Genomic DNA, 13373 nt, shown 5'->3' with positions numbered 1-13373 from the left:
TAAATAGCTGTGTAAGTCTTTTATTTCAATTTGTGAAATAAATTAGAATGAAAGCAGTTTTAACTTAAGCCATGCATTTCTGGCATACAAATATAGGAATGGCTGGTATGTTTATAGATTTTTTTTTTTTTGCCATTCTTCCTTATTGATTTGAAAACTAGCTGATCACAGAAAAACTCTAGAAGCAAGAAAAAACAGTTTTTCTCCCTCTGCAGTTCTCTGTCACTAGTATCTTCAAAAAAGCTATTGCCTGCACTTCTATGAGAGTTGACCTGCTGATGGTGTGGGAATTCAGTAGCAATATAAAGGTCTGGCTCCCTACTTTCTTGTGTGTGTAAAGGATTATGGCTTCTTTCTTCATGTGTCTTCTTGGAAGAAGAGTTTTCTTTATCTTCTACATCCTTCATGTATAAAAGGACAACACAGGTAGAGAGGCTGGTGGAGCTGAGGAAACCTCCTCTCCTCAATCTGTTGTAGAACAGATGTATGTATTTTTTTGAACAAGCAGAGCAGCATGTGTGTGTCTGGCTTTCTGCTAGCAGATACGCTTCTATTTGTATAAACAGAAGTAGATATGTGTAAGTGTGCATGTTCTATAAAATACTGCTCTATCTTCTAAAATGTCCAAACACATGCACTATAATGTCAGTGAGCAGTTTTAGAAGATCCTCAGTTCATTAAAGCCATCCAGATGTGATCTCAGTTTCTCACAAGGATTGTTACATATATACATAAGATTTTCTGTTTGCAGTTTGTTTGCATTAAGATATGCCCATGTATTTTATCAATATCAATAGAATATTATTGGAAATATACTGGAGAATCATCCATAAAATCCTTACAGTCAGTAAGATCTTATCCTGTGTTACAGATTTTCTTTCTAATTTAGCTTGCGACATTTATGTCTACAATTTAATCTAGTAGTTCCTAATAGAGTTACTTTAATGATTTACTCTAATAAAGTTATTTTTAAATAACTAGGAACAGTGAGGCGATCTTCAAATCTAAGAGTTATCTAATCTGTTGAATCCAGAAAATGAGTGTTTTGGCAAGTTCTGTCATTGCTGCTCAGTATGTTATGAGTGCTAGGTGACACTAAGGAAAGCAGAATTTGAGCTGCTGTTTCTGAGACCAAGAGTTTGACCTCATTGAGTGATGCATGATTATTCAGATGACAGATAAGAGTATTTTCTGCTTGTTTGTTTCTGTTTTCCCTTTTTCTTAGCTTTGTTCCCGATGACCTTTCCAATAAAATAAAATTTTTCCAATAGAACACTTACTTCTATGCTTTAGAAAAGCTTGTATTATGGAATTGCTGTGAATAGGACTACTGTAGTTTTTTTAGCTCTCTGGGTTTTCCCCATACCTTTTTTACTCTCACCGGTCTTCCTGTCAATACCATTGCTACCTTCTCACCTGCCAGCATGTACGAATAATAAAAGCTGACCAAACTGTGGGCACGCACGCCCCTAGTTTGTGCTCTTTCAGGAGTGCACATGGAGAGATTGCTTCTTTAATTACACTGTCTGTGACTTTGCTTGTGAATTCTAAGCTGCTTGATCATGGCTTTGAAATACAATGCCAGGTATTTTTAGATATTTTTTGCCTTTAGACCAGAGTAAGTGTTATGTATAAAACTGATGGCCTAAGACTGCTATTTGACTTAAAAGGTTAGACACATTGAACACTTTCTTTTTTTTTTGGTGGCTTGATAGTAGTAACAGTTCTGCTCTCATCTTTCTCCTCTCATTTTTGAAAAACAATATATGCATTCATTGAAGATTGAAGTAATATTTACATCTTCCAAGCCATCTGATATTTGCTAATGTGCATGACAAGTTGCTGCATTTCTTAAAAGTGAACAAATCTTGGCAGGTTTGGTATGATATTATGTAACTGTAATTATCGTTTAGAAGGTTGGCATGCTCAGTACAATTACATAGGGCAAATAAGATTTGTTTTAGTTAATTACATGCATGATGTTGGTATTACAACATTATGTTATTTTTCTTTAAGTGTTTAAAATGTTTTTGTTGTTTTTAAAACATGACATTCTTTTCAATACTCTAAGTGTGAATATTTATAAACATCTACAGTTTAATTATATAAAAAGTAACAAAGCAAATACACCCAGCATCTTGTGTTTTCTGAAATAGTACTCTATTTTAATCAGTTCACTGACAATTTTCTGCATATATATAATCAGACTAGAACTACATTTGCTTGAATCTTCTGTTGTATCATTCTTTCTCTCAGTATCTGAAGCAAATTATCTCCTACTCAAAGATTTTGAGTGATGAATCTTAGCAGCAAGAGTTCCCTGAGATTTCTGTGATAATTAAAATATTTTGATAATAAACCCAGATCCTGTACATAGAAATCAGCACTCTGAAGACAGTTGAATGAGAATGGTCCTTTGCAACGTTGAATTCTCAAGAGAGGAAAAAATCCATTTCCCCCTCCCCCTTTTTTTTTTTCTGTTCATTCTGAAACTATGACTTGATGAACGTCAATAGGCTGTAATCCATTTATTCCATGTGGTGGTGGGAACAGAGAACTAGATATTTCATTTGGGCTGAGTGAACCAGAGTCACTCTGAACCGAGCCGCCACTGCCATCAAACTGAGAGATTTTCTTCTTGATCATTTTTCTCTCTTTGGCGCGGCGATTCTGGAACCAAATTTTCACCTGCAAAGTTATAAATGATGTCTGATTAATTCAAAGTAGTAGTCAACTTGTTACAATAACAGTAGCAATGAAAATATAGGAAAAACAATACTGAATTTGTGCAGCGAAAATTTTTTAGTTACTCTACATTCATTTTCTGCATCATAACCAGTAGAAAACTATTTTCTTTTCTTAGACCTGGTCTAAATTGAACTTGCTGTGTTATATTTAGGAACATAGGAATGAATCATCATACTCTTTTAGACTCAAGGTCTGCCTAGTTCATCATCTAGGCTTTGACAGTGGCATGTATCATACTTTAAGGAAGATGAAATTATGGAAATTTTTGAAAGTTTCTTCTTCATTCCTATACGAGATTAATTGAAACCCAAATAATGAGGACGTATTTTCTTCTGTGCTTACATTATGAGTAATTTGTGTGTGTGTGTATATTTTCATTGTGTTTAAAATTTTTGAAGATTTTTTTGTTATTAGACTTTAGAGCTATATATCTATATATGTAAAAATATATAAAATATATATAATACATATAGCATGTGTTTATATAGATATATCAGCACTACTAAATGGTAGTGAATTTTCCAGGCTAATTATGCATATAGAAAGGTATTGATTCCTGTTTGTTTGAAATCTACTTTCAGTTTAAGTATCTATACTTTCTTTTCCTATGTGAAAGTGCAAATAAGTAGAAGACTCCATTTATTTTCTCCTTACCATTAATTACCTGTGTTCTCACTTCTACAGTTTGCGTTATATCTTTTAAAATATGCTGAATACAATATTATATAGAAACTTGTACCATTGCTTTATATCAAAAATCTCTTTATTATTTTCCAACATGTTTATTATTTCATTACCTTACAGGTAATGATGCTAAGAACCATTTAGCTTTGTCAGTCAAGAGTCCTGTAGAAATGTAGATAGATTATTACATATATTGTTTACATTCTACCTGAAGGTAATCTACTAGTCAAAAATTGGAGAGCTTTGAGAGAAAAGCAACAGTACGTAAAAGGAAACGAACTACTGATTTTTGGCAGTATTACTAGTTACTCCAGGCATGTTTGTGTTCTCAATCAGCCAGCTTGCACAACATTAAAGCAGAGGTTTTCAATCTTTTACAGTTGCTGTTCTCCAAGAATTTTCCAATGAGTCTACATACTACTGTATAACAAACAAATTTAAGTCCATCGATGATAGACTTGTTTTTCTTAGTTACCTTTCAGGGGCCACTTATGATCTGTGGGCTGTAATCTATGCACTAGTTGGTTCTGAAAGTGAACATCACTGCACTAACATATGTATTTATAAAATCCAATGCTGATCCAAGAATATCATTGCATATCTATGCATCCTTATGCTTTCCCGCCTCAGCTGGTCCCTTTCTATTCCATGTTCTTGCACAGACTGCATGCAGGAGAAGAGGAGGTCATGAAGGAGGAGAATATTTTAGAGAACTGGATGTGTATATTCAGAAAGAACAAAAACTTTTAACATTCTAAAAAGAAAACTCTCTTACTTAAGTTTACCTGGGGGGCAATAAGTCTGGTTGCTAACGTTTGAGATTCTTTATTCAGTATCACCAAATCTTCCCTTATCCTCCAGCTGTAGCAGAACCTTTGAAGTTCTGTTGTACTAGGAGGGTTGGATTCAACAGTTATACTTGCAGACTGTGGAGCTGTGCTTCCTAAGTGTACTCTCCAATGCAGTGATTTTTAGGATATTCTTTGTCCGGAATCCTTCTAGTCTGTGTATGAACACAGCTAAGATGCTTGGGCCCCTACTCAGGAGTTCTTAAATACGTGCTTAAGTTGAATGAATACTGAGGTGCTATCCAAATTAGCAATGGATCTAAGTATGCACTTGAAAATTTCCTGTCTTGGCTGCATATACATGCATAATAGGCTTAAAGATTTGGCACCAAATCCTATAGCCTAAAGCAACCTGCACATAATAAGTGTTTGTGCTACCTGTGAAAATAATATCAAAAAATTCCTGACTTGAAAATCAAAGGCCATAAAAGACTGCTTAAAACATTTGCTGAAGCCTCACTCACTGGGGAAGAATGTGGCCTGTGGAAATAGTGGTAATAAAGTTTTAATGGAAAATACACAGATTCTTCATTTGATTGCTCTTTGAATGCTGAGTTTTCATTTTACTGGCTTACAGCTGATACGTATTCAGTGCTTTGGATCTTTTCTGGCCACCATTTTGTATGATTGCAAAAAGGAATGAAATGGAGAATATCTTAGCTATATCCATGATAGCTATGACAATAAGAGCTGGACTGTTTAAATTCTAGCTGTCTAGCAAGCTGTTATGTAAGTAAGAATAACTGCTTTTTCATACTTTTATTACAAATTAATTCCTAATCTCATTTCCTAAAATTGCAGATTTCTGTCAAATTAGCCTATTTATTTGTATTTGTGTAGTGTATTCTCTGTATGTCAAATACACTACCAAACTCTATCATGGTTGCCTTTGCCCTACTGTTGCATATAGAACATGAATACTGCGCATCTCCTCTGACAGTAGCAGTGTCTGGTGAATGGATGCATAAGAATGATGGATAGTCTCTGTGTACCTGTCTTTCAGATAGTCCCAGGTTTGCTGCAAGTTCTGACTTTCTCCTTATTGTAATATATCTGTTGCAGTGAAATTCCTTCTCTAATTCTAGTCTCTGATGGTCTGTGTAAACAACTCGGTACTTTTCTTTTGTTCTTGTTTTACCTGTTTTGAGAAAGAAATATTATTAATATGTTGAATTTGATTTTTTTTTTGTAGCATCTTTCTTTCAAACATCTCAAACATTTTACAGACATTAAACCACAGAGTGCTCATGGGATTGTTTGCTGGATGAGGACGTATGAGAGAAGTAGCAGTTTTCCCAAATGTAAAAAAGTATTGGCTCTTATAATTATTTCTCTCTCTTTCTGTCTCTCTCTCAGTATACATTTAAATAGAAAGCTTTTCAGTGAAAAACACCCAGCAGCATCTTATAAGAAATAATTCATAGCAGTACATAATTGGTACTGGCAATATTTGGGCTCAGATGGGTTTCATTTCTGTGCTCACTGAAGTGATTTCTGTGCATATGCAGACTTAACTTCAGGAGTAACTTTAAGACTGAAGTTCAGTCAGGATTTGTTTAGTAGCACCTTGTCCTAATTCTGTATTTGAGATTTTAAAAGTCAGATGTCTCTAACTCAAAGAAATGTCCCACTAGAAATGTGTTTGCTGTCTCGTTTGGCTGTAGGACATGCTTATGAGTTCAATAATAATTAGAATTTATTTTTTCAAAAAAGATCCAGTCTTGTTAGCTGGTAAGTGCCTGCTGAGCTATTGTTGGGGTGCTGAGTGTGCTCAGTTTCCATTTGGAGTTGAAGGCACTTGGCAATTTGTAAGACTAGGCAATAAAATACTTGTAAAAGTATTTCAGTATCATCCTATCTCTAATATATAAAACAAATATTCTTAGATATATTGAATGAATATTGGTAGCATAAAACATTACTTGATGTTGCAAGATATCTTTCACTGCTTAAATTTTTAAAAGCTATTCTTCATCTGATAATAATACAGATAGCTCACTTCTCAACTTATTTGTTCTCTTTTGCACTTTCAACAGTCAGCTGGATGGTTTTCCTTTTTCTTCTGATCTTCCCAGGTTTTTTTTGAAGTGAGTTTTCTGGGACAAACTGTAGGACAAAGACTCCTTTAAAGTGGTTCCCTAAAATCCATTGAGGTGTTAAGATGAAGCACACGCCACACAAAAGAGCGACAAGAAGATCTTATCAGGAACCCCTTTCACATTCAGAAACACAAGCCAATTGGTTTGGAATTTACAAGCCCTAAACAAATGTCAGACTCTTTCATCTTAGGAGGAGAAAAAAGGACAGAAATAGATGAAGGAATATTTCTTTCTTCAGTTCCTCTTCATTTTGGACCAACAGTGAAGAGAGACCAAGATATTTTTATCTGAATGGCAAAGGTAGACATGGCTTAAGACATTCTGAAATACATGTAATTAAGGATAATTTCCTAAGTCATGCATCTTTGATTTCTAGTGCACAAAGATTCTCCACTTAAATTTGCAGGGCTAAAACATTCATCCGACTAAGTTTACTTTTTCCAAGGTACAAATTGTTGGCTTTGAAATATTGGCACAAAGTGATAGTCATAGTTTTAACAATAGTCTAGATATTCAGGTTCCTTGTAAACTGAAGGCTTAGAAGGTAATCTCTGAAAACAAGTTAAAATTCAAACGAGTTATTCCGGCTTCTCTATAATCAGCAAATATAACCATGATTTGAGGGGGTGGAGAAAAGGAGCAGTTTTCCCCATTCCCCTTGGCCATAAAATTCACAGAGCATTTCTTCTGAAGACAATAAAGCTCGGAGAAGGCCTCTTTATTTGCTGTGAAAATCATCACCCTTTCCGGCAATATAACTCCTGAAGAAAAGAGGGAGAAGGAAGAGACAGGACTGCATATCAAAGGAGAGAGAAGTGTTAAAAGGGTCTGTTGCCTCAATATGACAGATAGGCCTCAAAATCTAAGACAATGTAGGCCAGAGAAAAATAGATGTCACAACTAGTTTACAAAGCAAAATAAATTAGCATTAGAGCAGAGGCTTGGCCTTTTTTCCTTATAGTTGCTCTTCTGTTTTATTTTCTAGCTGTGTTTTTGCTGTGATGTAATCTGAATTACTTGTACATCACTGCCTGTTTAAACAAAGAGACAAAGTGTGTTGAGTATAGTTAAAGGAAAAAAAAGTTTTCTGCATTTGTTCTTCCAAAATACAAAAGCAATCTTGTCCTTCTCTGTAGTCCCCTTAAAGTCTGTGCTCTTTCTGAGAAGGATCACCTCCAGATGAAGTTTCACATAAGGTTTTAAAAGATAAAAAACCACTTTTTCTGGACCTTTGTTTGGATATCTTTTTTTCAGTAAGTGCCATGTCTTGAAGGCTCGCTCTCATAAGTTTCACATTTTACACTATTGATTATACTAGTTTTAGAAACACATTGGGCTCAAGTTCTACTCTTACATAGCTTAAGTTGTTAGGACATTTTGTCTTTGATTTTAATGAAAACAGAATCCAATGAGAAGGTATTCTGAAAATGTTCTTTTTTGACACTGGTAGCCTGTTTTGAAAGACATTCTTGTGAAGCCCACTTTGAATGTTTGGTTTTTTAAATTTCTTATTGACTAACATGCTTGCAATTTTGTACATTTGAAAAAAATGTTTGGTTCTGAAGGTACAGTTATGTTCTTTTTGTAAGAGAACATATTGATCAAAATTTCAGAGTAAATTCTGTCTGTTGAAAGGACAGAAAAGAGTATTTCTACTTTCATGGTATTGTTTCATCCTGAGAATTGATTTTGTCGAGTAAATTTTGGTTTCGCTTTTGCTGCAATTTAATTTCTTATATAAAATGCCAAATGCATTGGAGCAGAATGTAAAGTATTTAATATAGTGTAAATTGAGAAAAAATATTCTGATAATTAAAAAAAAAACCATTATCTTTAGAACAGTATTTAGTAGGCTATTTTTAGGCTATTTAGTAGGCTCCCTCATTTAGTTAGATATGTTTTGGTTTCTGTTGTACTGAGATGCTCACATACATCCATCTAAATGCACATCAGAAGTGAAGTTAAAGACATAAATACATACATATTTTAAAAATTTAGGGTGGTATAATTCTGAAATAATTTTAGAGCAATGAACTGTATTAGGCATGGATCGTGTTGATGGGAAGCAGCCAGTAGCTGCTCAAGTAGCATGTATATGTATAATATTCTGGGGGTCAGGCAAAACAAGGAGCTAGTCTGTGTTTCAAAGTGTGGCTATAATGACATCTGAAAGGCTTTTAATGTTATCTTCTAAATCAAACATTGATAAGTTAACATGTAGTTGTTACATGCATAATTTTAGTCTTATAGTTATCTACATTTCTTTTCCTTACCCAGAACTTTCTATTTGTCAGTATTATCATCACAATTGCTAGTACAATTTACCTCTTTTTACGCTTAACATTATTTAAAAAAATCTCCAATAAAAATTCAAATTGATTTAGTACTTCTCCTGTTTTTGCAAAATATCACACACATGCTTTGCTTTCTCAATTTTTTTTTTTTAAGGAGATTCATGTCTTAGGCCCAATTCTGTGAAGTCCTGAACTGTCATTAACACTTCAAAAGGTGGGCTCTGAGAATGTAAAGCCTCAGGACATTTAAATACTGACAGGCCCCAATTCACCTGTCCAGTATAGCTCATAAAGTATTTCAGCATGGGTATAAATTGTGTGCAAGTGCTTTTCAGACTAGAGATGCTTTTCTGAATTGCAGCTGCATTTTATGAAGTTGAGCAAGCATGTGTGAAGCCTTGGAGTGTCTCCCATGTCTATGCAATAAGTGTGAAACTAGGATTTAGATTTTAAATCTATTTTATTCTTAAAAAATACTAATACATTTAAACTTCAGTGACACCTTGACAGAGATGGGGTTACCCCATTGACATTCAGAGTAGTCACATTGGATTTTGATCTGCGCTCAGGTCTTGCATCACCTTTTACACCTGGAAAACTCCAATGATGTTAATGAAGTTACTACTGATTTACATGAGTATACTTAAGGGAAAAAACAGACTATCAATCTGTCTGGCTTTGAAGAACGTTGTAGAGACTCCGTGTGGAAGGATGGCATAATGATAATGCTCCCTAGGAATTCTATGTTTAGTAACAGTGGAAAAAAGTGTGTATTTGCTTTATACCTAAGAATCAATTATAAAACTAATCTTGCTCTCAAGTGATAACCATTTGAAGGATAATTGTTTCTCCAGTGACGGGGCTGATTTTCTGTGTCCTCTAAGATTGCTCCAGTTTTAACTGCCCTTCTTTCTTTAGAGCATTTTCTTTGATGCTCTCTAACACGCACTTACTACTTTTAACCTTAACAATAGATCTAGCAAACTTTGCTACACCCAGTTTACACCTCAGGCGTATATGCAGAAAGGTTCTTCTGGCATGCGGTTTGTGACAGAAATAGGCACATCAATGAGTGGCACTTGGAACAAAGTGATTTTTAATTGTCTAATTGTGGCAAAGTGCGAAATTCTGGTACATGAGAAAAATACTATAAAAACAGATTTGAAAATTAATGAACAGGAAACTTCACTGAGGAGCAAACAAAAATAGTCGACACTAAAAATTATAATTTGAGTAAAATTACTACTCTGGGAATGTATCTTCTCCATTAAGAAATCTATGTAGAAAGGAAAAAAGATAAGAACAGCAGCAGAAAATTGCATAATCACTACAGTTTGATCATAGCACATAATTCTCTTTAAAAATATTGAAAATTCTATAAAGGTTTTTTTAAAATCAACCTATTGTTATATTGATACTTAGCTTGCTGCACAAAATAATTATGTACTGTTTTTGCATGTAACTGCATGTAATATTGCTGCATTCAGTGTTCCTTAGTATTTTCAAGTCTGTCATATTTTACAAACAAAATGCTTTGCACAGTGTTAGAATAAAGATTGCTAAACCTGAGTGAGATGCAGCCATATCTAAACACACCAGCCATTCCACTATAGTAACCATATAAAATGTTTTATGGGATGAAAGTGAAACTGGTGAAAATTCAGTTAAAACTGAATTAAACAGTAGTAGGTTAAATAAATGTCATAAATGACCGACCAACCTATGTGCTTCAAGTAGAGTTAATTATTTATAAGATCAGTGATAGCAGGACATGCTTTCTGAGGAAGAGAGTTTAATACACGCTTACCAGTAGTGTTAGCTTGCACCGTTTTCCTCATCCATTCGTAAGAGCTGTGCCTTTGGCTGTTGGGAGAGATTTGCTGTGTATTAGTTGCATCTGCGGGAGGTAACCCCCCAGGTCCAGCAGGATGGAGGGAGCTGTAATCGGCAGAGCTGTAGGAGACCTGCCCAGGAGAGGAGCCATTGATCTGTGCAGCAGCAACGGTGCTGGAGGGTCCTGGGCCATAAGCGTTCCAGTCCTCCCTCTGTGGGCCGTAGTGAGATCCCCAGGTTCCCACAGCCTGTCCATGGTTGTCCAGAGTCGGCACATGATGATATCCCATGTAATCTGAATAGGGTGGAGTAGACACAAAGTTTTGCACCGGCAGGTTGTGATTACCCCTTGCAGATCCTGGATACATGCTGGTTTCTTTATCCAAGAGAGAGCTCACATACATGCTTGTCAGATTGTAAACATGTTGTCACAACATCCTGGTCATCTGAATTTTCTCTCACTGCTTAAAAATAATTCTGTGTTTGGTTTTCTCCAATAATGGCACTCTGCTTGGAATCTTTTACTTCATCCTCTTTTATTATCAACTGTGTTACCAGGTGCTGGTGGTAATGGTTTACCAAGATCTTGTCTGACGTCAGCCTAACTGCCTGCCTCATAATTACATTTGCATTCAAATGAAGGGCTGACCATGCAGGCAACCCCACCTTTCTGATAGTTCATGTGCTTCTTTTTTACAGAACTTTTGTGTATCCTATTACCCTTCCCTGATATTCTACAGCCATTTCACTACTGTCAGATGATGTAACAGTAGCTTGTATTTAGTAGTTTAGTATATAGACCTTATATAGACCTTCTTGAGAAGAAGACAAAGTTTACTCTGATATTAATGTTTGGCTTTCAGTCTGCTTTTAAAATTATACTTATCGATGGAGTATACTTTGTAATATATTATCAATCTATAAGTAAATGTGTTTATGTATCTCCTAACTTCTCAGATTCTAAAAAATCTCACTTTAACTTCTCAAACTAAGGGATACAGTCAAATTGAATAATTGTAAGGGAATAACTTCAGAATTAGAACACCTTTTAAATAGCGTGTCTTTAATTTAGCTGAGCTCCTATCTGAAAGTTTTTCTCTTACTGATGTTTGTAAGTGGTCTTCCAGCATGGGAGAAATTAAGACTCCGACTCTGTAGTGAACACATTCGCACTCTCCACATGTGGAGTGGTTAAAAGAGATGTCTTCATCTGGTGGCCTTTGCAAACTGATGAATTTTATAAAGCAGACAATAAAGCATCTTAACAGAGGTGGTGCCAGAAGTATAGAAGAAATGACTGAAAAAGTAGTGAAAAAAGTTCTTTAATTAGACGCAGGAATATTGTTGGCTTCTATTTCAAACTGAAGAAGACCTTTGTGTGCCTGAAAGGTTTGGGTCCTCACCCCAAATCTGCTTATGTAGGAGTCTCTCTTTGGTAGTGGCAGTTTTGGTAAGTTCAGTGCATCAGAACTGCCCTGATGCTTGTCTGTCAAGTGCCTGACGCACATTGACACACATCGGGTGCTCCCTAGCTTAATATAAGCCTTCCTACTGAGAAAGATAATTTTCAAGATGTTTATGTATGTCATTATTAAGAGTTTGATATTAGCCTGGGAGGAGTAAACCATACCTTATGACTTGAGAATTACCACTGTATGGCTGTCTAGTTACACTCTGTGGAGTGCGTTCTACTTCATCATTTCATCTTAGACGCATTTCTTTGCAGTGGACTATTTGTCAAAGGGTATGCTTGCAAAAGAGGTGCAAATTATAATGAGTTGTTTCCCTTTACAAAGGTGTGGTTTTTCATTCAGTCCTTTGCATTTTGACACTACTTACACTATTCATATTCATACATCCACTCTAATGTCAGTACTAAAGGAATCTAAGTGTGTACTCGAAGAGAGGGAAGATATTCCTCTCCTATTTTCTAGAGAAAAGTATTTTTAGTGAGAAGTCTAGCAAAATCTTTATAATTAATTTTGTAATATTTACAGATTTCTTTATTTCTTAATCTCAGAATCCTGAGAATGTTCAGGAAAGTTGCATCATGGGACAGGGCATAGAAAAAGTAAAGCTTTCTGTAATTGGTGTGACCCTTTGCTGTTAAAAACACTCAGAAGAGACTCTCTTTCCCTTTATCTGTAGCTGAAAGAAAATACATTGTAATACAATTTTTTGAAAGCCCACAGACCTTTTAGTAGTGAATTGTCCTACAAAGAAAGGAAAGTTTGTTCGGACTCCACTGAGCACCATTCAAATTAAACAAAATATGTTGCTTATACCGAAAGTGTTCTCTACATCGTGGAAATATTCTCTACATCTTTGGCCTATTCATGAGCATTATTCCAGCCATTAAATTCCGAAGTATTGCTTAATACAGTATGCATCAACTATCAACTGTACTTGAAATCCATTGCCATGCTACAAATGAATATTAGCTGTTCAAAGATTTCAGATCAGACGCATTATTTGGCTTTTCATCCTAAACAGAATTTTCACCTCTCAGCGAATGTCATTTAATTTCCTAGCATGCATTAGATGATATTAACATTTTGAATCCCTGGTCTTTCTCTTCCTTCATGGGTTGCCTCTGCTGATACTCCCCTCCCCAATTTCCCTATCACCTAATCCTATTTTTTGTATCTCAAAGCTTTATCCTTCGTTCTCTGTTCTTCTTTTATCTTTTGTTTATGCTCCTCCTTTCCCTTTCTTGTTTTGCCTGTTTCATTATCTGAATTTTCTTTAGATCTGTTTCGATTCTTTCCAGAACATAATTAGATCAAGATACGCCGATGGTGAATTGCTGTACTGATTTGATATCTGCTAACAATAGTAAGCTTTGAATAAGGCATTTTGTTTAAAAA

General features: G+C 35.2%; 1 protein-coding gene and 1 long non-coding RNA gene across 3 annotated transcripts in view; one reads left to right on the top strand and one right to left on the bottom strand.

Annotated features, from left to right (window-relative positions):
• LOC112982925 (uncharacterized) overlaps positions 1–13373 on the top strand; it is a 143126-nt gene that overhangs the window by 8432 nt on the left and 121321 nt on the right. The window lies entirely within an intron of this gene.
• Positions 1877–11046, bottom strand: LOC112982918 (homeobox protein CDX-4-like). Its single transcript, XM_026099660.2, has 3 exons — positions 10481–11046; positions 5273–5418; positions 1877–2688 (listed from the first exon to the last, which is right to left on the bottom strand). Exons 1-3 carry the CDS (start codon positions 10908–10910, stop codon positions 2482–2484), a joined length of 783 nt encoding a protein of 260 aa, XP_025955445.1. The 5' UTR covers positions 10911–11046; the 3' UTR covers positions 1877–2481.

The sequence above is a fragment of the Dromaius novaehollandiae genome, chromosome 11 (genome assembly GCF_036370855.1).
Source record: "Dromaius novaehollandiae isolate bDroNov1 chromosome 11, bDroNov1.hap1, whole genome shotgun sequence".
Lineage (NCBI taxonomy): Eukaryota > Metazoa > Chordata > Aves > Casuariiformes > Dromaiidae > Dromaius > Dromaius novaehollandiae.
The sequence above is the reverse complement of the archived record's forward strand: the minus strand, read 5'-3'. Positions and strand labels throughout refer to the sequence as shown.